Genomic DNA, 25,310 nt, shown 5'->3' on the forward strand with positions numbered 1-25,310 from the left:
TAACAGATGACTTGTATAAATAGTATACTTACCACACTATGTCCATTACAGATTTACTATTACAAACTTTATTGTAACAGATGACTTGTATAAATAGTATACTTACCACACTATGTCCATTACAGATTTACTATTACAAACTTTATTGTAACAGATGACTTGTATAAATAGTATACTTACCACACTATGTCCATTACAGATTTACTATAAGAAACTTTATTGTAACAGATGACTTGTATAAATAGTATACTTACCACACTATGTCCATTACAGATTTACTATAACAAACTTTATTGTAACAGATGACTTGTATAGAGAGTATACTTACCACACTATGTCCATTACAGATTTACTATAACAAACTTTATTGTAACAGATGACTTGTATAGAGAGTATACTTACCACACTATGTCCATTACAGATTTACTATTACAAACTTTATTGTAACAGATGACTTGTATAAATAGTATACTTACCACACTATGTCCATTACAGATTTACTATAACAAACTTTATTGTAACAGATGACTTGTATAAATAGTATACTTACCACACTATGTCCATTACAGATTTACTATAACAAACTTTATTGTAACAGATGACTTGTATAGAGAGTATACTTACCACACTATGTCCATTACAGATTTACTATAACAAACTTTATTGTAACAGATGACTTGTATAAATAGTATACTTACCACACTATGTCCATTACAGATTTACTATAACAAACTTTATTGTAACAGATGACTTGTATAGAGAGTATACTTACCACACTATGTCCATTACAGATTTACTATAGCAAACTTTATTGTAACAGATGACTTGTATAAATAGTATACTTACCACACTATGTCCATTACAGATTTACTATAACAAACTTTATTGTAACAGATGACTTGTATAAATAGTATACTTACCACACTATGTCCATTACAGATTTACTATAACAAACTTTATTGTAACAGATGACTTGTATCGAGAGTATACTTACCACACTATGTCCATTACAGATTTACTATAACAAACTTTATTGTAACAGATGACTTGTATAAATAGTATACTTACCACACTATGTCCATTACAGATTTACTATAACAAACTTTATTGTAACAGATGACTTGTATAAATAGTATACTTACCACACTATGTCCATTACAGATTTACTATAACAAACTTTATTGTAACAGATGACTTGTATAAATAGTATACTTACCACACTATGTCCATTACAGATTTACTATAGCAAACTTTATTGTAACAGATGACTTGTATAAATAGTATACTTACCACACTATGTCCATTACAGATTTACTATAACAAACTTTATTGTAACAGATGACTTGTATAAATAGTATACTTACCACACTATGTCCATTACAGATTTACTATAACAAACTTTATTGTAACAGATGACTTGTATCGAGAGTATACGTACCACAAATATGTCTTTTTCTTTTTTTACTCAAGACAGTCTGATGAGCTCTGATATTGGGCGAAACGTTTTGTCGGCGTTGTTTATGGTTGATATATAGTGAAAAAGTTGTGCTGTTAACGTGATTTTATCACAAATTTTAGACCAATTGGTTTCTAAGCTTCGCCAGCTTTCAACGTTTGTAACTGTAACTTTTAAGGTATTATACTGCATACACGATAACTGTTTGGTTGGTTGTTTTAAATTTTGCGCAATACTACACGAGGGCTAGCTGCGTTAGCTATCCCTAATTTTTAAGTGTAAGACTAGAGGGAAGGCAGCTAGTCATCACCACCCACTGCCAACTTTTGTGCTACTCTTTTGCCAACGAATAGTGAGATTGACCGTCACATTATAACACCCCCATGGCTGAAAGGGCGAGCACGTTTGGTGCGAAGAGGATTCAAACCCACGACCCTCGGATTACGAGTCGAGTGCCTTATCCACTTGGCCATGCCGGGCCACATTTACTCTGTTAAGACATCTACGTGTCCCCCTGGTGGCTCAGACTAAGTCTGAGGACGTGAAACGTTACAAACAGGGTTTTGATTTTTGAGGTGTGCACAGCATAGATGATTCATTGAGTGGAGCTTGTGCTTAATAATAAACAAATAAACAACATAGATAACCGCATTTGTAAAACCAAGGGGAACGAGTTTATAAAACTCGCATGTAGACCAGTTTGACCATGAAGAAGGTAACGTAAGCATATGTAGAGTGTTTTGTGATGACGTCATGACCACTCTATATGGTTCTTATGGCGTGTAAAGGCAGTGTTTGGTTTAGAGTTTCAGAACATTGTTCCTATTGTTCTTGTGAATGAAGTAACCTGAACAACTGATTAACTTTTGAGACAGATTCACATACATCAAACCTTAGAAATTTCACGTCTTAATGCCATCATCGGCTCCAGTTCTCTATTTCAAATTAACCGCTTCTTAGCCGTGTTGGTTACATTGTGGTTCACTTTCACTGAGCGAAGAATTGAGAAGGTTAAGAAGACAGAATGCCACTAAAATCACTAAGATCTAACATTCGAACTAGTGATAAAAAAAATTGCCCGAGGCTCACTGACAACCCAATGATAGGATGTTGTCCGCGACGTTGTTTGTCGTGTTCGTCTATAAAAGTATTATAATATTACAAAGTATTTACCATTATTATTTTATAACGTTTTAGTCGCCAGTTTCTCACAGCCACCGTACGACATAATCTGTACAATTATTGTACGTTATTAGACCTCGAAACTGTCTTGTAATTTAACTCAATTTTAAATCTTTAGTTGCTAGTATGTGTGTAACTAGCTAAGACGAACCTCGAAACTTCTCATAACTTTTCCATTTGACGTGTACGTCTGTCCCATTTTTGTGTTCCCTGTATTTTCTGTCAGAACTTACTAATTCTCAAGATACTCACAGATGTAAAAATGTTGTTTATTTAAGAATTGTTATAATTCATTACACTTCACTAAATGAAAGTAATTATTAAGCCTTTTAATGACTTCCATAGACAGCAGCTACTTGAAGTGTTTTCCTTTGAGGACGTCACAGTCTTTTTGCTGATATCTTCTCTCGTGGCCTTGCTTTAAGGGCAATTGCATCTTTCTTAATCCTAAAATATTCTATCGTCAGATGGCGTTGCTTTGACCTATGTATGGGTTGATTTACATCAAGTTTCATTGTTTGTATTGATATTAGCCTAAATATACTTACGTTTTCACAAGTTTTATCTTCGCTTGTTTTTAATGCTGTGTTTCAATACACATAGGAAAGTTGTATTGAAAACCAAGATCTAAATACAATAAGTTACAAACTGTAATATGTTTCAATACACATTGGAAAGTTGTATTGAAAACCAAGATCTAAATACAATAAGTTTCAAACTGTAATATGTTTCAATATACATAGGAAAGTTGTATTGAAATCCAAGATCTAAATACAATAAGTTTCAAACTGTAATATGTTTCAATACACATAGGAAAGTTGTATTGAAAACCAAGATCTAAATACAATAAGTTTCAAACTGTAATATGTTTCAATATACATAGGAAAGTTGTATTGAAATCCAAGATCTAAATACAATAAGTTTCAAACTGTAATATGTTTCAATACACATAGGAAAGTTGTATTGAAATCCAAGATCTAAATACAATAAGTTTCAAACTGTAATATGTTTCAATACACATAGGAAAGTTGTATTGAAAACCAAGATCTAAATACAATAAGTTTCAAACTGTAATATGTTTCAAAACACATTGGAAAGTTGTATTGAAAACCAAGTTCTAAATACAATAAGTTTCAAACTGTAATATGTTTCAATACACATAGGAAAGTTGTATTGAAAACCAAGATCTAAATACAATAAGTTTCAAACTGTAATATGTTTCAATACACATAGGAAAGTTATATTGAAATCCAAGTTCTAAATACAATAAGTTTCAAACTGTAATATGTTTCAATACACATAGGAAAGTTGTATTGAAAACCATGATCTAAATACAATAAGTTTCAAACTGTAATATGTTTCAATATACATAGGAAAGTTGTATTGAAAACCAAGATCTAAATACAATAAGTTTCAAACTGTAATATGTTTCAATACACATAGGAAAGTTGTATTGAAAACCAAGATCTAAATACAATAAGTTTCAAACTGTAATATGTTTCAATACACATAGGAAAGTTGTATTGAAAACCAAGATCTAAATACAATAAGTTTCAAACTGTAATATGTTTCAATACACATAGGAAAGTTGTATTGAAAACCAAGTTCTAAATACAATAAGTTTCAAACTGTAATATGTTTCAATACACATTGGAAAGTTGTATTGAAATTCAAGATCTAAATACAATAAGTTTCAAACTGTAATATGTTTCAATACACATAGGAAAGTTGTATTGAAAACCAAGTTCTAAATACAATAAGTTTCAAACTGTAATAAGTTTCAATACACATTGGAAAGTTGTATTGAAATTCAAGATCTAAATACAATAAGTTTCAAACTGTAATATGTTTCAATACACATAGGAAAGTTGTATTGGAAACCAAGATCTAAATACAATAAGTTTCAAACTGTAATATGTTTCAATACACATTGGAAAGTTGTATTGAAAACCAAGTTCTAAATACAATAAGTTTCAAACTGTAATATTTATTGATTGTCTATTATAATTATTGGCTGGTAATTTCTGTTTCACCCTGTATTTAAGCTTTTTAAAGAACAACACAATTCTGTAAGAAAGCTGACTACAAGGGGTAATGATACTATTGTTAACACTAGAATTACGATTCTCAAATTATTTCCAGTTATTAATAATACTTATAGGAGTAGATACTACGTTTAAAACTGTGCAACTTCAGTGAAACTAGATGACAATACTGTTTTGGTTTTATAATGTAATAAGGAAAAACAATGAATTCAAACGTTTTACTATATTTACAGACATTACCAGAACTTGTGACTTAGTAATTACATATATATTGTTGTAAAAGTAAACACTGTACCGTATTGCAACGTCCTAATGACCTATGAGAAGATATTTAAAATAACATTTCGATTAACGATTCGAACCTTCCATACATCGGCAGTGCTGCCTGCCTACTTGTTTACCCATTGTTCAGTTTAGTATATAATCATTAGCTCTGTAGTTTGATATATTAAATACCCACTGTATGGTTTAGAAACTAATCCATACATATGTTATTCATTACTGATTGTACACTAAACATGCTATTACCAAACGTATTGTTTATAACGTTATTGTCAGTTCCCCGCTGGTACAGCGGTAAGTCTACGGATTTACAATGCTAAAATCAGGGGTTCGATTTCCCTCGTTGGATTCAGTTGAAAGCCCGACGTGGCTTTGTTCTAAGAAAACACGCATACGTTATTATTAATGGTAAATCTTAAGACAAAACGTACATAATAATATGTATTACTCACCGTACAGTTTAATAGTGCCATCTGCAAATCCGAGAGAATTCTTAGCTGAACAACGGTAAGTTCCAAGGTCATCAGGTTGAAGGTTTCGAATTTGTAGCTTCATGTGAGTCTTATAAGGTCCGCTAGGTGTCTCGCTGGTATTGTATTTTGTGTTGGAGATGACGATGTAGACGTCTTTTTCCCTGATCCAATACGCTACAGACTTAGGATGTGATTCTAAGTTACAGTCAAGGGTGACGTCAGATCCGATCGCAGCGCCGACTACTTGGTTTGGAACCGCGATTGTTGGCTGGACTGGAATATAAACAGTCAAAATTACGTCATGCAAAATGATATATTTTTATTTTATGAGATTAATTACGGCTGTCGTTAAATGGATTAATATTTTTGTAGAACATTTTAAAATTCTCTGTCTTACGAAGGAAGTTGTTGAATACAGTATTAATTTATCTTCCACCACATCACTACCTTAAATTCAAAGTGGTTTCCCCCCAGTTGAACAAACGCACGGGTAATGAAATATCTTTTCTTCCCAAGTCTTCACTTCATACATCTGACCTTTTTATATAGAAAATAGTTGTTCTAAAAGACAAAAAAAAAAAAAAACTTTGTCTGTTGTTGCTGCTGAAGGCACAAGAAATTACTCCGAGAGAAAAAAAAGTTCTACCTTCTAAATGTAAAAAACGTGTCTTTATATGATAAGTGGAAGGAAGAAGACAGCTTAGGCTTAATGTCGTTAATGAATAAAGTTTTTATTCGCAATTACGAGTACAGAAAAATACACTTCACAGCCTCGTTCTTTGTAGCACCTCCATATACAGTAAGCTTTGATGTCAACTGCAGTTTCACTTTAATTCGCTTGTTTATAGCCGTTATAAAATTAAAATGTTACCATTTTAGTTTACCCTTGTAAAATATTTAAAATTGTCATCAGCTGTTCGAACGTTCTAGTAGTCTTAGAACGACAAGGACGTCTAAATGTTAGAACTTATTTATTACAGTTCGAATAGTAGGGAAAGTAGTTTCAAAGGAGCAAACATGCACGACCTTAAACCGCCACAAGACATGGGCAGAGACGGTTAATTTCACCGTTTCCTCGGGGAATCACCACAACATACGTGCTCTCCTGCACAACACAGTAAACAACACCGTTGAGATTAAAACTAGGTCCTCAAAACTATTAGATTTCGTCACGTTTGGTTAAACATAAAGCTACAAAATGGGCTGTTCGTACTCTGCCCACCAGGGGTATTGGGACTCGAATTGTTTTCATTTTACGATATATATATATATATTCCTTCGCCTCTGATGTACACTCCGAGACATTTCGCACACCGGGCGAGAAGTGAACTAAGAAAATAGTTCCTCAGCACTTTATGGACAGGCAGACACCTTTTAACAATGCTACCACATTCTTTGAAGCATGTTTGTTTGTTTATTTTAAACTTCGCGCAAAGCTACAAGAGGGCTATCTGCGCTAGCCGTCCCTAATTTAGCAGTGTAAGACTAGAGGGAAAGCAACTAGTCATCACCACCCACCGCCAACTCTTGGGCTACTCTTTTACCAACGAATAGTGGGATTGACCGTCACATTATAACGCCCCACGGCTGAAAGGGCGAACATGTTTGGTGCGACAGGGATTCGAACCCGCGACCCTCGGATCACGAGTCGAACACGCTTGGCCGTGCCGGGCCCTCTTTGAAGCAAGGTGTAGTCTAGTGTCGTCAAGGGATGGCAGTATTATCTTATCCAAGACTTTATAATAAAGCTTCAAAGTTAAGATAATAACTACATGAAAAGTGTCATATAAAGTAGTTGATAAAAGTTTTTGTTCACAAGAAACTGAAATTGTTTATGAATTAAATGAGTAAAACTTTAGAATGTTTCGTTTGTTACTAAACATGCTGCTCTAGACTTTATATTGTAGTGGTTCGTAATCTACATCAGGAACACTTCGTATTTTACACTAATAGCATTTCACAGTACACACTAGTAGCGGTTCATACTCTAAACCATTAGCCCTTCATAATCTACACTGGTCAATCTAAAAGAATGAGTAACAAGGTGTACATTTTGGAGATACAGGTAAAAGTTTTATCTGTTTTTATACTTATTGAAAGCTGATAGATAATAAGAAAATCATTTTTCGCTGAGAAAGTTAGGGTTACAACTTCGTGTAAGTCAATAAGCAGAGGTTCGTTCTAGCTCAAAACGGCTGAAAATGTTTGAAGAAAATGCCTGCTATTTGTAGCATCAAAGTAAGATGAGAAGATGAGATTTAGGTAATAAAAAATATTCTCATAATCACCAGCCAAGCGATGGTTATTGAACCCAACTTTCTAGTTAATAAAGTAAACTTTAGTTCACTTATTGCCGGAACTATACGCCTTTTGTGCCAAAGAAGCCTCATATATTAAGGGCTACGTTCAAGCAAGTTGTGTCATTGGTTATTACTGAAATGAATTTTTCCGAGGTAACTCTTTCCATGCTTGCTGTGTTTGTTTGTAGCAAGTTGATGAATGAGGCACTACAGTGTTAAGCATGTCGGTTACACACGAGATTCTGTTTGATGTTACATTTTCAAAGCGAGCCGTACTGAGTGACTAGGTATTATCATTTGAAAACCTCGTGCGTGAAAACACACTTATAATTTAAACACAGTTATAATTGAATCATACAACACAAGCCTAACGTTACGTACAGTATAGCATAACGAAGTTATTGATCTATTTAAGGGTTCTTCATGAAACCATGGACGTCGAACTTTTGTGAAGTGAATTACCGGTGATAATAGTGAATTACATGTCGTTGGGGGGGGGGGTGTAGGTGGGATGACATGCAACAAAGTACGTTGTGTCTCAGCTAAACGAACTACAAACGGAGTAAAATTGCTATGACTTAAAGTAAACAGGACAAGTATGGCGTAATAACTATGTTGCACATTAAAATCTGAAGTGATTACGAAAGGCAAATAACAAGGAATTGAGTGCAACATCTGTTGTTTTCCTGATTATGTCTGAACTGGATCTTCACGAGGAGATAAGTAGATAGTTTTTTAATCAACAGATCAGATATTGTCTGCCACAAAACTGAACATAATCAGGCTCAAACGTTAACAGTATTGATGACATTAGTAAACACGGATCACGTGACTTTTTAAAAGGAGAACGGGATGATCATGTGATTATTTATACATTTAGGTTATTACTAAGACAATTAGCTTACTGACGCATGCTCATTATTATAATTATCACTGACGGTTACCATAACTACCTAAAGTCTGCTCCAATTACAATCCGCATATTAACATGAGGTTATTAATATAATTACTTTGAGAATACTCCTAATAAAGGATCTTTATCAACATTAGGTGATTATTATAAGTAACAGCAAGCCGGCTCTAGAACAATCCATTTACTAACAAGTGTTGATTATCGTAAGTACCTACAGACCTGTCCCAGAACAATCCGTTAAGTAACAGGTGTTGATTATTGTAAATATCTAAAGACCTGTCCCAGAAGAATCCGTTAAGTAACAGGTGTTGATTATTGTAGATATCTAAAGACCTGTCCCAGAACAATCCGTTAAGTAACAGGTGCTGATTATTGTAAATATCTAAAGACCGGTCCCAGAACAATCCGTTAAGTAACAGGTGCTGATTATTGTAAATATCTAAAGACCGGTCCCAGAACAATCCGTTAAGTAACAGATGCTGATTATTGTAAATATCTAAAGACCTGTCCCAGAACAATCCGTTAAGTAACAGGTGTTGATTATTGTAAATATCTAAAGACCGGTCCCAGAACAATCCGTTAAGTAACAGGTGCTGATTATTGTAAATATCTAAAGACCTGTCCCAGAACAATCCGTTAAGTAACAGGTGTTGATTATTGTAAATATCTAAAGACCGGTCCCAGAACAATCCGTTAAGTAACAGGTGCTAATTATTGTAAATATCTAAAGACCTGTCCCAGAACAACCCGTTAAGTAACAGGTGTTGATTATTGTAAATATCTAAAGACCTGTACCAGAACAATCCCTTAAGTAACAGGTGTTGATTATTGCAAATATCTAAAGACCTGTCCCAGAACAATCCGTTAAGTAACAGGTGTTGATTATTGTAAATATCTAAAGACCTGTCCCAGAACAATCCGTTAAGTAACAGGTGTTGATTATTGGAAATACTTACATGCTACCCCCAGAACTATTCTTTTGCTTACAGACGGCTGAACTCCGTTTGATGCAATGCACAAGTATGCTCCGATGTGATGCCTGTTAACTTTTAAAATACTCAGGTTCGATCCCACCACCGATGGTACTGAAAGAGACCAAACACAGTTCAGATGTAGTTTTGTCATTTATGGCGTTTAAATAAGGAGAAATGCCATATTTATAAAACAAAACTGGGGTTAATTGTATTTAAGTTGAAGCTGAAAAGAAAACTGAAACAGTATAAAAGAAATACTTGAATCTGTTTTGATATTTATAAGGAAAAAATTACTAGATAGCAATTTACCTTTTTTGCTTCCAATAGATATTGGAAGACTGTCTTCTCTTCTCCATGTAATAGTTGGTTCCGGCGAGCCTGTGGCAACACATTTCAACGTTACCTCTTCGTTTTCTTTGACCTCTAGGTCAGTGCTGGTATTTCCTTCATCTATCCTAGGTGGAACTGAACGTTAAAAAATAACAAATTTAACGAGTATCCTCTGCTTTTGACGTAATTTTTTTTTTGACATCTCAAATGGTATTCCTACAAAAACACATTAGCACATCTGAAATGACATTGGTTGTAAAAACGTAACTCTATACATTGCTGTTGTTTGTTTAGTTTTAAGTTAGAGTGAAAAAATGGTGTTTCTGATTTATCTTAAATCGAGTGTAACCGTTTTAATGTAACGTGTAGGTTACTTTAAAACGTTTTAAGCTATCAATCCACTAATAGCTGTGATATAAAGTTAATATAAATGTCTAATATAAAGCGCATAGTTAAACATACAACTCGCTCTCTATGCGTATACATGTAGTACAATAACTTATGTGGCAGGACAGGGCAGAGTTATTAGATAACAGGGAAGTAGATGGGTGAGTTCAAGGTTCGAGATATGATGGTGTTTAACACGCTCCGCGTTATAGAAGTCATAGTTAATTCAAAATTTTGAATCCTGGAGGCCGTTTAGAGGTTATTTAACCCACGTGCTTATCAGCTTGATAATTCATATTCTGGAGAAACTAAATATGTTAAACAATGTCGTAGTTAATACATGAGCACGTTAGGAGTTGTAGGAGTTATAGCATTAATGTGTCAGTGACGAATGTTTTATTAGTAACCAACTTTTGTGTTTCGTGGTTTTTAAAATGACAACCATTTCTCTAATTTGTGTTTTTGTTCTTGAAGAGGTTTCTTTAAAATACTTGGTTTTTATTGACCATATTACGTGTGTTTATATCAAAGCCACATCGGGCTATCTGCTGAGCCCACCGAGGGGAATCGAACCCCTGATTTTGTCGTTGTAAATCCGTAGACTTACTGCTGTGTTACAGGAGTGTAACAATATTACGTTCTGAATGTTTAATAAATGAATATATATACTTTTATTACTCCTCGTTTTGTAACAAGTTCCACTGAAAATCAACTCTGAGCATGGAGATACATTCTATCTCTTTACACCTGGCGCTAGGTGCGCTGCCCGCAAAAATATGTTACGAAAATACAACAGGACATTACCTCGTGGGTCGTACAACTAAGAGGATAACTTAACACATAATTTGTTATACTGCTGTATTTGTTCGATTACACAAGTTTAGTAAAATAAAAATTGATCAAATTTAAGCTTATCTAGAATGTTCATTTAATAAAACATGTTTCCTTTAACTTGCAGAAGTTTTTCTGGCAGTTGTACTTCTGATGCGCCATTATGTTTCAAGTTTATCTGCAGCATACCGAACATTTTAAGACAATTTGGATTTGTTTGTTTGTTTTGAATATTCACACAAACCTACACAAGAGCTATCTGCGCTAGCCGTCCCTGATTTAGCAGTGTGAGGCTAGAGAGAAGGTAGCTAGTCATCACTACCCACCGCCAACTCTTGGGCTACTCTTTTACCAATGAATAGTAGGGCTGACTGTCACTTTATAACGCCCCCACGGCTGAAAGAGCAAGCATGTTTGGTGTGAGCGGGATTCAAACCTGCGACCCTCAGATTACGAGTCAAGGGCCTTGACCACCTGGCCATGCAGGGCCTAGACAACTTGGAAGTGGAAGTTGATCTGTTACTTTTGGAGTTGTAGATGAAACTGTTAACTGACGTTTTTTGATAAAAAGGGTGTTAGTAAAGAAAGTATACTGTATCACAACTCTTATTGGCTCAACAGAAGACTTATAACGCAAAAAATCTGGTTTCGATACCCGTAGTGAGCACGTGACGAGTAACTCATTGTGCAGTTTTGCGATTAACAACAAACAGCATCTCTGTGTAAATATATTTCAAGAAAACCACAAATACTGTAGCACAAGGATAAATGATTTAATTGGACATCTACCAATAAACTTCAATGTTAGTGGTCCTCTTCTACCTTCTAAGCTTCTGTTGTACAGTACAGAAGATTCTGTAGATGTCGAATAGCTATGTGCGACTGTGTATGAGCCCTTGCATTACGTTCTCTCGAATGCAATGACATGCACGTGGAATTAAAAGACAGTCTTAGCGTGACAACTTAATGCCAGTGTAATGACATTCTGCAAACCCGATCTCTCTACACCTATTGATCTCAGGAGAGGAAATTTATATCGAAGATATGATTAAACTCCTTTTCCTAACAAAGGAGATGCAGGGACTAGTGACTGTGTCAACTAGACGAAGAACGAAGAGTTGTGGAGCGAGAAATAAGATCACATACTGTTACGCTTTAATTATAGCATCGGATTTCGGTGACTTTTTCGTTGCTTCTTAGCACAGTTGATGGGTTGGTAAGGAAAACATTAGATAATACAGATTACGTTTGTAGAATATGTGCATAACATACAGCCACAAAGAAGTAAGTCTTTCGTGTTAACTTGTATACACAGTAGTATATAAATTATAACTAATCCATGTACTTCCAATTAACACGTTTGAATAAATTGATATTTCAATAAGTAACTTGTTGCTTGCCAGAGGGCGGTGTTATCGTTGGTTTGTTTTTGAATTTCGCGTAAAGCTAGCTATCCACTGTAGCCGTCCCTAATTTAGCAGTGTGAGACTAGAGGGAAGGCAGCTAGTCATCACCACTCACCGCCAACTCTTGGGCTACTCTTTTATCAACGGAAAGTGGGATTGCTCTTCACATTATAACGCCTCCACGGCTGAAAGGGCGAGCATGTTTGTTGCGACGGGGATTCGAATCGCCACCTTCGGATTACGAGTCGAACGTCTTAAGCCATCTGGCCATGCCAAGCCCAGGGCGGTGTTATCGTTGGTTTGTTTTGTTGAGTTTCGCGCAAAGCTGTTCGAGGTGACATCGGCACTGGCCGTTGGTAATTTTGGAATGGTGTACTGGAGAAAGGACACCTCAGGGAAGTGAGTACTATACAAGAGTAACAATAGTTATCGTGTGTGTGTTTCAGGGGGTTCAATATTTACCTTCCAAATTAAGGAGGTCTAGTGAAAATAGCAATCTAATAGATGTGCGCGAAATCTAAAAGAAAGAAAACCTGAAAGAAACAATACCCAACCTTACGAAAATAAGAAAGAAAACCTGAAGGAAACAATATCCAACCTTACGAAAATAAGAAAGAAAACATGAAGGAAACAATATCCAACCTTACGAAAATAAGATATAAAAACTGAAGGAAAAAATATCCAACCTTACGAAAATAAGAAAGAAAACCTGAAGGAAACAATATCCAACCTTACGAAAATAAGAAAGAAAAACTGAAGGAAACAATACCCAACCTTACGAAAATAAGAAAGAAAAACTGAAGGAAACAATATCCAACCTTACGAAAATAAGAAAGAAAACCTGAAGGAAACAATACCCAACCTTACGAAAAAAAGAAAGAAAAACTGAAGGAAACAGTATCCAACCTTACGAAAATAAGAAAGAAAAACTGAAGGAAACAATACCCAACCTTACGAAAATAAGAAAGAAAAACTGAAGGAAACAATATCCAACCTTACGAAAATAAGAAAGAAAACCTGAAGGAAACAATACCCAACCTTACGAAAAAAAGAAAGAAAAACTGAAGGAAACAGTATCCAACCTTACGAAAATAAGAAAGAAAAACTGAAGGAAACAGTATCCAACCTTACGAAAATAAGAAAGAAAAACTGAAAGAAACAGTATCCAACCTTACGAAAATAAGATATAAAAACTGAAGGAAACAATACCCAACCTTACGAAAATAAGAAAGAAAAACTGAAGGAAACAATATCCAACCTTACGAAAATAAGAAAGAAAACCTGAAGGAAACAATACCCAACCTTACGAAAATAAGAAAGAAAAACTGAAGGAAACAATATCCAACCTTACGAAAATAAGAAAGAAAAACTGAAAAAAACAGTATCCAACCTTACGAAAATAAGATATAAAAACTGAAGGAAACAATACCCAACCTTACGAAAATAAGAAAGAAAAAGTGAAGGAAACAATATCCAACCTTACGAAAATAAGAAAGAAAACCTGAAGGAAACAATACCCAACTTTACGAAAATAAGAAAGAAAAACTGAAGGAAACAGTATCCAACCTTACGAAAATAAGAAAGAAAAACTGAAGGAAACAATATCCAACCTTACGAAAATAAGAAAGAAAACCTGAAAGAAACAATATCCAACCTTACGAAAATAAGAAAGAAAACCTGAAGGAAACAATATCCAACCTTACGAAAATAAGAAAGAAAAACTGAAGGAAACAATACCCAACCTTACGAAAATAAGAAAGAAAAACTGAAGGAAACAATATCCAACTTTACGAAAATAAGAAAGAAAAACTGAAGGAAACAATATCCAACCTTACGAAAATAAGAAAGAAAACCTGAAAGAAACAATACCCAACCTTACGAAAATAAGAAAGAAAACCTGAAGGAAACAATATCCAACCTTACGAAAATAAGAAAGAAAACCTGAAGGAAACAATATCCAACCTTACGAAAATAAGATATAAAAACTGAAGGAAAAAATATCCAACCTTACGAAAATAAGAAAGAAAACCTGAAGGAAACAATATCCAACCTTACGAAAATAAGAAAGAAAAACTGAAGGAAACAATACCCAACCTTACGAAAATAAGAAAGAAAAACTGAAGGAAACAATATCCAACCTTACGAAAATAAGAAAGAAAACCTGAAGGAAACAATACCCAACCTTACGAAAATAAGAAAGAAAAACTGAAGGAAACAATATCCAACCTTACGAAAATAAGAAAGAAAAACTGAAAGAAACAGTATCCAACCTTACGAAAATAAGATATAAAAACTGAAGGAAACAATACCCAACCTTACGAAAATAAGAAAGAAAAAGTGAAGGAAACAATATCCAACCTTACGAAAATAAGAAAGAAAACCTGAAGGAAACAATACCCAACCTTACGAAAATAAGAAAAAAAACCGAAGGAAACAATATCCAACCTTACGAAAACAAGAAAGAAAAACTGAAGGAAACAATATCCAACCTTACGAAAATAAGAAAGAAAACTGAAGGAAACAATATCCAACCTTTCGAAAATAAGATATAAAAACTGAAGGAAACAATACCCAACCTTACGAAAATAAGAAAGAAAAACTGAAGGAAACAATACCCAACCTTACGAAAATAAGAAAAAAAACCTGAAGGAAACAATATCCAACCTTACGAAAACAAGAAAGAAAAACTGAAGGAAACAATATCCAACCTTACGAAAATAAGAAAAAAAACCTGAAGGAAACAATATCCAACCTTACGAAAATAAGAAAAAAAACCGAAGGAAACAATATCCAACCTTACGAAAACAAGAAAGAAAAACTGAAGGAAACAATATCCAACCTTACGAAAATAAGAAAGAAAAACTGAAGGAAACAATATCCAACCTTTCGAAAATAAGATATAAAAACTGAAGGAAACAATATCCAACCTTACGAAAACAAGAAAGAAAAACTGAAGGAAACAATACCCAACCTTACGAAAACAAGAAAGAAAAACTGAAGGAAACAATATCCAACCTTACGAAAATAAGAAAGAAAAACTGAAGGAAAAAATATCCAACCTTACGAAAATAAGAAAGAAAACCTGAAGGAAACAATATCCAACCTTACGAAAATAAGAAAGAAAACCTGAAGGAAACAATATCCAACCTTACGAAAATAAGAAAGAAAAACTGAAGGAAACAATACCCAACCTTACGAAAATAAGAAAGAAAAACTGAAGGAAACAATATCCAACTTTACGAAAATAAGAAAGAAAAACTGAAGGAAACAATATCCAACCTTACGAAAACAAGAAAGAAAAACTGAAGGAAACAATATCCAACCTTACGAAAACAAGAAAGAAAAACTGAAGGAAACAATACCCAACCTTACGAAAATAAGAAAAAAAACCTGAAGGAAACAATATCCAACCTTACGAAAACAAGAAAGAAAAACTGAAGGAAACAATATCCAACCTTACGAAAACAAGAAAGAAAAACTGAAGGAAACAATATCCAACCTTACGAAAATAAGAAAGAAAAACTGAAGGAAAAAATATCCAACCTTACGAAAATAAGAAAGAAAACCTGAAGGAAACAATATCCAACCTTACGAAAATAAGAAAGAAAAACTGAAGGAAACAATACCCAACCTTACGAAAATAAGATATAAAAACTGAAGGAAACAATACCCAACCTTACGAAAATAAGAAAGAAAACTGAAGGAAACAATATCCAACCTTACGAAAATAAGAAAGAAAACCTGAAAGAAACAATATCCAACCTTACGAAAATAAGAAAGAAAACCTGAAGGAAACAATATCCAACCTTACGAAAATAAGAAAGAAAAACTGAAGGAAACAATACCCAACCTTACGAAAATAAGAAAGAAAAACTGAAGGAAACAATACCCAACCTTACGAAAATAAGAAAGAAAAACTGAAGGAAACAATATCCAACTTTACGAAAATAAGAAAGAAAAACTGAAGGAAACAATATCCAACCTTACGAAAACAAGAAAGAAAAACTGAAGGAAACAATATCCAACCTTACGAAAACAAGAAAGAAAAACTGAAGGAAACAATACCCAACCTTACGAAAATAAGAAAAAAAACCTGAAGGAAACAATATCCAACCTTACGAAAATAAGAAAAAAAACCTGAAGGAAACAATATCCAACCTTACGAAAATAAGAAAAAAAACCGAAGGAAACAATATCCAACCTTACGAAAACAAGAAAGAAAAACTGAAGGAAACAATATCCAACCTTACGAAAATAAGAAAGAAAAACTGAAGGAAACAATATCCAACCTTTCGAAAATAAGATATAAAAACTGAAGGAAACAATATCCAACCTTACGAAAACAAGAAAGAAAAACTGAAGGAAACAATACCCAACCTTACGAAAACAAGAAAGAAAAACTGAAGGAAACAATATCCAACCTTACGAAAATAAGAAAGAAAAACTGAAGGAAAAAATATCCAACCTTACGAAAATAAGAAAGAAAACCTGAAGGAAACAATATCCAACCTTACGAAAATAAGAAAGAAAAACTGAAGGAAACAATACCCAACCTTACGAAAATAAGATATAAAAACTGAAGGAAACAATATCCACCTTACGAAAACAAGAAAGAAAAACTGAAGGAAACAATACCCAACCTTACGAAAACAAGAAAGAAAAACTGAAGGAAACAATATCCAACCTTACGAAAATAAGAAAGAAAAACTGAAGGAAAAAATATCCAACCTTACGAAAATAAGAAAGAAAACCTGAAGGAAACAATATCCAACCTTACGAAAATAAGAACGAAAAACTGAAGGAAACAATACCCAACCTTACGAAAATAAGAAAGAAAAACTGAAGGAAACAATATCCAACCTTACGAAACCTCGAAACGATATAAAAGTAGGAATATAAATCGTTAAAATTATTCTGATTTAAAAGTTATTACTGAGTTCTTGATAATAACAAATCTGTGGTTTAAAACATTTAATACATATATCTTTGTTCTGGAATTTCGCGCAAAGCTACACGAGGGCTATGTGCGCTAGCCGTCCCTCATTTATCAGTGTAAAACAAGAGGGAAGGCAACTAGTTATCACCACCCACCGACTACTCTTGGGCTTCTCTTTTATCAACGAATAGTGGGATTGAACGTCACGTTATAACGCCCCCACGGCTGAAAGTGCGAGCATGTTTGTTGCGACCGGGATTCGACCCTCAGATTTCGAGTCGAACGCCTTAACTCTCCTGGCCATACCAGGCCGTAAAGTTAAAGAAATAAGCTAAACTGTTAGCGTCAAAGTGAAAGAATGCTGTGTGATTATTCATTAGTTTCATCGTCTCTGTTAATAAAATCTCTTCTTGACTGTAACAATAAAAATCGCAGTGAGACTTCTCTACATTGTAGCTCGATTAAAAGTCACGAGATTCTAACTCGTGAGTTACACGAGTTCTTGATGACGAGAAATCCACGTGAAATAAAAATGTATCTCAGAACGGCTTGTGTACATCAGCCGTTTCTAGATACAGAGTCGTGACGTTACGTCTGTACTACGCCTGAATGAACAATCAACGTCTGTGTATTCCATTTCTTTTCTAGGTATTCCGACAGCAGGAAAATCGCATTGAAACTGGAACTTTCCGTTTTTTGGTTCTTTTTCCAAATTATCCAGAAACTGATCATTTTCAAACACATGAAGCGAGTTGCTTCATGTAGATTTTATTTTATGAGAGAAATAGAGCATTTATCTACCAACAAAAAGTCTGATCGATTTTCTGGCAGGGTTTTCTACGTTTAAAAGCTGGTAGTCACTAATTAGATTTATGGATGTTCTGGGGTGTAGAAAGACCAATACGTTTCAATTTACATTGGCTGTTTTTGTCCATCGTGAATCATGCAACTATAACCGAATTGCCTTGATTGAGTTACCACAGTTTTGTCCAGAGACTGCTACTTTACCTTCTTTCAGGTTAAGTGGAGTACAAAGAAAACTCTTCATAGAGTTGATGAGCTAAATATACTTCTGAACAACCAAACAAATCTGTAGGTAATGCTAAAATTAAATAGTATATTATTTTAGTTATATTAAGTTTAGACATTACAGTGAAACATACAGTATTAACATAAGTAATTAAACTATTTCTACACAGTTTACAACGGTAACAAGCACTTTGTAAAGATTTCCTTTTCATGTATTAAATAGGCCCGGCATGGCCAGGTAAATTAAGGCGTTCGACTCGTAATCCGAGGGTCGCGCATTCGATTTCTCCCTCACACCAAACATGCTCGCCCTTTCAGCCGTGGAGGCGTTATAATGTGACGGTCAATCCTACTATTCGTTGGTAAAAGAGTAGCCCTAGATTTGGCGGTGGGTGGTGAGGACTAGCTGCCTTTCCTCTAGTCTTATACTGCAAAATTAGGGACGGTTAGCGCAGATAGTCCTCGTGTAGCTTTGCGCGAAAGTAAAAAAAAAAAAAACAACAACAAAGAAAATTCTATATCTTTTTCCCAGCTGTCAAAGGTACATTAAAACAAGTTTATATGAATATAACTCGAGAAGTAACTCGGAGGAGACTCGTATGTTCTGATGAATTCTGTCGTTCAGATGTGGAAAACAGTGCGGATGTATATTTTGAAACTGGATTATCGGCGGTGGAAATGAAACCATTCTGAAAACTCAGTTATAGATTTTTCGAGATGAGACCAATATTTATACCAGTCCTAAGTGACTAAGTCATGATACGTGCAGTATGTGAATAAAATAAAATATAAACTCAGTGTTAAACGTGTTGGAACACCATAACTGAGCAGAGAAACGTGTTTGGTAAATAGCTCAGTATACGTGCGTGTCTGTTATTAAAAGTAATATTCTGTATGACCTTTAGCTGTCAAGATACGACAGTAACAGTTTGTTTTGAATTTCACGCAAAGCTACTCGAGGGCTATCTGCGCTGATAGTAATAGAAGCTAATGAATAGTGTTTATATATTCCATAAAGAACGTGTGTTCCATTCTCTCTATTACTTTTAATATTTTAATATTAAATATTTAAATGTTTAATTTTGCATATTATTCTGGATTTATTTTATTATCGTACAAATTATTTTATATTTTAGCTTATTATATAGTTTTAAAACTAATTTATATCTTCGAAAGTGGTCAAACTTCGTGAGACATCAGTGGGTTTACCACCGAAAATGTTACTATCAATGAGGGTATCCAACTGATAAAAACGTTTAAATCTAATCTTTATAAAAACGTATGAACAACGTATGTACTTACTGAAGCTAACTACCGAGTTAACACATTTTACTATGTAAGAAGTGACCTTACTCTAACTGGAAGTTAATATCTATGTAAGAAGTGACCTTACTCTAACTGGAAGTTAATATCTATGTAAGAAGTGACCTTACTCTAACTGGAAGTTAATATCTATGTAAGAAGTGACCTCACTCTAACTGGAAGTTAATATCTTTGTAAGAAGTGACCTTACTCTAACTGGAAGTTAATATCTATGTAAGAAGTGACTTTACTCTAACTGGAAGTTAATATCTATGTAAGAAGTGACCTTACTCTAACTGGAAGTTAATATCTATGTAAGAAGTGACCTTATTCTAACTGGGAGTTAATATCTATGTAAGAAGTGGCCTTATTCTAACTGGGAGTTAATATCTATGTAAGAAGTGACTTTACTCTAACTTGAAGTTAATATCTATGTAAGTAGTGACTTTACTCTAACTGGAAGTTAATATCTATGTAAGAAGTGACTTTACTCTAACTGGGAGTTAATCTCTATGTAAGAAGTGACTTTACTCTAACTTGAAGTTAATATCTATGTAAGAAGTGACTTTACTCTAACTGGAGTTAATATCTATGTAAGAAGTGACCTTATACTAACTGGGAGTTAATATCTATGTAAGAAGTGACCTTACTCTAACTGGAAGTTAATATCTATGTAAGAAGTGACCTTACTCTAACTGGAAGTTAATATCTATGTAAGAAGTGACCTTACTCTAACTGGAAGTTAATATCTATGTAAGAAGTGACCTTACTCTAACTGGAAGTTAATATCTATGTAAGAAGTGACCTCACTCTAACTGGAAGTTAATATCTATGTAAGAAGTGACTTTACTCTAACTGGAAGTTAATATCTATGTAAGAAGTGACTTTACTCTAACTGGAAGTTAATATCTATGTAAGAAGTGACCTTACTCTAACTGGAAGTTAATATCTATGTAAGAAGTGACCTTATTCTAACTGGGAGTTAATATCTATGTAAGAAGTGGCCTTATTCTAACTGGGAGTTAATATCTATGTAAGAAGTGACTTTACTCTAACTTGAAGTTAATATCTATGTAAGAAGTGACTTTACTCTAACTGGAAGTTAATATCTATGTAAGAAGTGACTTTACTCTAACTGGAAGTTAATATTTATGTAAGAAGTGACTTTACTCTAACTGGAAGTTAATATCTATGTAAGAAGTGACTTTACTCTAACTGGAGTTAATATCTATGTAAGAAGTGACTTTACTCTAACTGGAAGTTAATATCTGTAAGAAGTGACTTTACTCTAACTGGAAGTTAACATTACTTTTTTCAAGATCTCAGAGTTGCTTCCAAGAGACGCTTCGTATCCATAAAGATGCAGAAGTAAGAAACGTAAAGGGTAATAATTCTCATATATGAACTTTCCTTGAGACAAAGTACTACTAATATTTACCATACAAATGCGAAAACCGTACATTTCTCACGCCATATCTCGGCCGTTGTGGAACCTATAGACACGAAACGACGGTTGCTCTTCGCCTCAATAAGCAGTATATAACAGTCAATACGTTACTTTGTGCGTATAATTAGATTTGAGGGTAGGTCAGAAAACATCGTGATGAGTAATAAAATCGATTTGGGTACATGTGTACTTCATATTTGTTTTACAAGCGCACAAAAATCATAAAACCTGGCAAACATTTCTTATTACGTGTCCTGGGTTATTAAGACACACTGACGTTACATCACCAGATTTTATCCAACAAGAACCAACATGTTTTACCCGCAGCACATTTAAATTTTGAAAATGCCCAAACTGAAGCATGTTTGCTCAGTCCAACAAGCTAGCAAAGTCAAAAACAGGAAGATAATCCAAAGACTAAATCTCAAAATTCATAATAAAATTCACTACCTTTACCATTACAACTAATAATTTGTAGGGTCGCACAATTGACGAGTAGGAGGAACACGTCTTTGAGAATCATTTTTTTTTCGTTATTTCAATCGATAAGCCCGTCATGGCCTGGTGGGTTAAGGCGTTCGATTCGTAATCTGAGGGTTGCGGGTTCGAATTCCCGTCACACCAAACATGATCGTCCTTTCAGCCGTGGGGACGTTATAATATTTCGATCAATCCCACTATTCGTTGGTAAAAGAGTAGCCCAAGAGTTGGCGGTGGGTGGTGATGACTAGTTGCCTTCCCTCTAGTCTTACACTGCTAAATTAGGGACGGCTAGCGCAGATAACCCTCGTGTAGCTTTGCTCGAAAGTCAAAAACAAAACAAATCATAAGGGTAGTGGAGACTATTAAAATATTTCAAATGAATTCCAGTTTCCTATTATTTCTATTCCAAGTTCATTGCCTTCACAGCTCAGAGGATAGTTTGACATTATAAAGTTAAACATCAGGCTTAGATACCCGCGATGCTTAACAGCAAACAAACGAAACACCTGCATATTTGGTGACGCAAGCTTAATAGATGGATTCACAAGAAAGGTCTTATTTGATCAGCAAATTTATGACGAATAAATGTTTTTCTTTGCGACCAAATCATAATATAATTCAATATAAACGCTTCTATCCACTGATATATCTTTGAGGGGTTTGTGAATATTTAAGATGTGAAGAATAGTTGGGGCTACAATAAACGTAACGAGTGTCACAGCATGTTCGAACGGTATCTCATGTCAACGGTCAGAAGGACTTCTTATTCAGAGAGATTTCTGGAACATTACCAATTGTTCAGTGCCGTTTTCGTCTTGTATCATTTGATAAACCTATCACAGATATTCCTAAGGGCATTGTCTAACTGTGTTTTTCCTGAGATCGATGAAGACTGCCAGAAACGAACCAGTCTAAACAAAGGCAAAACCAAGCAATTTTCAGACTTTGAATATATCGAGCTCACTATAATATTACAAAGTATCAGTGAAACTTTGGCAGAAAGGACATAAGAGTTAGTAGTGAAATTTTAGGAAATGCGAATGTCTTGTAAGTAAAACATGAGTGTGAAAGTTCGAATAATCTTAGCATAATGATCGAGCGCAGATAGCCCTCGAGTAGCTACCTCGAGCCGTGTGTATCGTCCAGTAATGTTTCTTGAAACGTGCCATGTGTAATATCAAACAATACTTTTTAAAACTGTATACTATAATTCTATAACATGCTCTAATATACTTCATGGGTTTATATTATTTCCAAATTGCTCTAATCTGAAAAGTGACGTGTGAATTTCTACTTTATCCTAACACATAATTCGTTTCTGTCTTTGTTTCGTCACAGTTGGTTTCTCGAGGCTATCACAGTCATAAGTTCCTTTGTTATTTTTGCATAACGTGTCAATGATTTAATGTCTGGCCCAGTAGACGGTGTTTCTAGGGTCGTTAAGGAACGCCCATTTGCTACTCAACTTATTCGGTGTTATCGTCATAGATTGATTCAGGGGTGGGCACAAGAAACGTTTTGCCCAAAAAATTTCTGAAGAAAAATAATGTTAGAAAAGAGTTAAGTGTAGTACGGAGAAAAGTTGTCCGTTTATATGTAATTCATTTCACTCCACCACAGCGTGTTTGGAACATTCAACCATAAGATCACGCTGGGCTCATTTTTTCCCACGCCCTCTGTTGGTAACGGTAACAGCGCTGCACCATTTGTATGTCGAAATCTATTTAAAAAACGACACGTGACAAGCCGGTTTCTTGCAGTAACATCAAACCAAAGGAACTTCGAATTTTGTTCTTTGTTTTATACAAGTAAACTGTTAATGACGTCACAGCCATTGGAGAACTTCCTTATTTGGAAGTCCGATCCCAACCCTTGACGAAATGAACCACACGCACAAGCGACTCCAAACTTGTAAATGTCAGAATGTTTTTTTATCTTTCCATAAGGAAGTCATAATTTTACGGACTTACAACGCTAAAATGTGGGGTTTGATTCTCTACGGTGTACATAGCAGCTAGCTAGCTCCGTACGTTTTCGCTCTAAAAACAAACAAAAGAAGGTCACAATTTATAACTATTTAGCGACAATATTATCTTTCTAGTCTCCCAGTGGCAGGATAAGTAATCTTTCAGTCTTTAGAGGTGACTCTAGTCTCCCAATGGTAGGATAAGTAATCTTACAGTCTTTAGAGGTGACTCTTGTCTCCCAATGGTAGGATAAGTAATCTTACAGTCTTTAGAGGTGACTCTAGTCTCCCAATGGTAGGATAAGTAATCTTACAGTCTTTAGAGGTGACTCTAGTCTCCCAATGGTAGGATAAGTAATCTTACAGTCTTTAGAGGTGACTCTAGTCTCCCAATGGTAGGATAAGTAATCTTACAGTCTTTAGAGGTGACTCTAGTCTCCCAATGGTAGGATAAGTAATCTTACAGTCTTTAGAGGTGACTCTAGTCTCAAACATGATAGGATAAGTAATCTTACAGTCTTTAGAGGTGACTCTAGTCTCCCAATGGTAGGATAAGTAATCTTACAGTCTTTAGAGGTGACTCTTGTCTCCCAATGGTAGGATAAGTAATCTTACAGTCTTTAGAGGTGACTCTAGTCTCAAACATGATAGGATAAGTAATCTTACAGTCTTTAGAGGTGACTCTAGTCTCCCAATGGTAGGATAAGTAATCTTACAGTCTTTAGAGGTGACTCTAGTCTCTCAATGGTAGGATAAGTAATCTTACAGTCTTTAGAGGTGACTCTAGTCTCCCAGATGGTAGGATAAGTAATCTTACAGTCTTTAGAGGTGACTCTAGTCTCCCAGTGGTAGGATAAGTAATCTTACAGTCTTTAGAGGTGACTCTAGTCTCCCAATGGTAGGATAAGTAATCTTACAGTCTTTAGAGGTGACTCTAGTCTCCCAATGGTAGGATAAGTAATCTTACAGTCTTTAGATGTGACTCTAGTCTCCCAATGGTAGGATAAGTAATCTTACAGTCTTTAGAGGTGACTCTAGTCTCAAACATGATAGGATAAGTAATCTCACAGTCTTTAGAGGTGACTCTAGTCTCCCAGTGGTAGGATAAGTAATCTTACAGTCTTTAGAGGTGACTCTAGTCTCCCATATGGTAGGATAAGTAATCTTACAGTCTTTAGAGGTGACTCTAGTCTTCCAATGGTAGGATAAGTAATCTTACAGTCTTTAGAGGTGACTCTAGTCTCCCAATGATAGGATAAGTAATCTTACAGTCTTTAGAGGTGATTCTAGTCTCCCAATGGTAGGATAAGTAATCTTGCAGACTTTAGAGGTGACTCTAGTCTCCCAGTGGTAGGATAAGTAATCTTACAGTCTTTAGAGGTGACTCTAGTCTCCCACATGGTAGGATAAGTAATCTTACAGTCTTTAGAGGTGACTCTAGTCTCCCAATGGTAGGATAAGTAATCTTACAGTCTTTAGAGGTGACTCTAATCTCCCATATGGTAGGATAAGTAATCTTACAGTCTTTAGAGGTGACTCTAGTCTCCCATATGGTAGGATAAGTAATC

The 25,310-nt window shown here is 34.7% G+C and overlaps 1 protein-coding gene across 1 annotated transcript in view; it reads right to left on the reverse strand.

Moving 5' to 3' along the window:
• Window positions 1-25,310, reverse strand: part of LOC143242334 (lachesin-like) — a 51,654-nt gene that overhangs the window by 13,112 nt on the left and 13,232 nt on the right. Inside the window, exons 5-7 of the mRNA XM_076485694.1 lie at window positions 9,935-10,090; window positions 9,608-9,736; window positions 5,418-5,711 (exon numbers count right to left, since the gene is read on the reverse strand). Of these exons, the coding sequence (XP_076341809.1) occupies window positions 5,418-5,711; window positions 9,608-9,736; window positions 9,935-10,090 (579 nt within the window). The remainder of the gene's footprint in view (window positions 1-5,417; window positions 5,712-9,607; window positions 9,737-9,934; window positions 10,091-25,310) is intronic.

This window comes from Tachypleus tridentatus, unplaced genomic scaffold (assembly GCF_004210375.1).
Source record: "Tachypleus tridentatus isolate NWPU-2018 unplaced genomic scaffold, ASM421037v1 Hic_cluster_2, whole genome shotgun sequence".
NCBI lineage: Eukaryota > Metazoa > Arthropoda > Merostomata > Xiphosura > Limulidae > Tachypleus > Tachypleus tridentatus.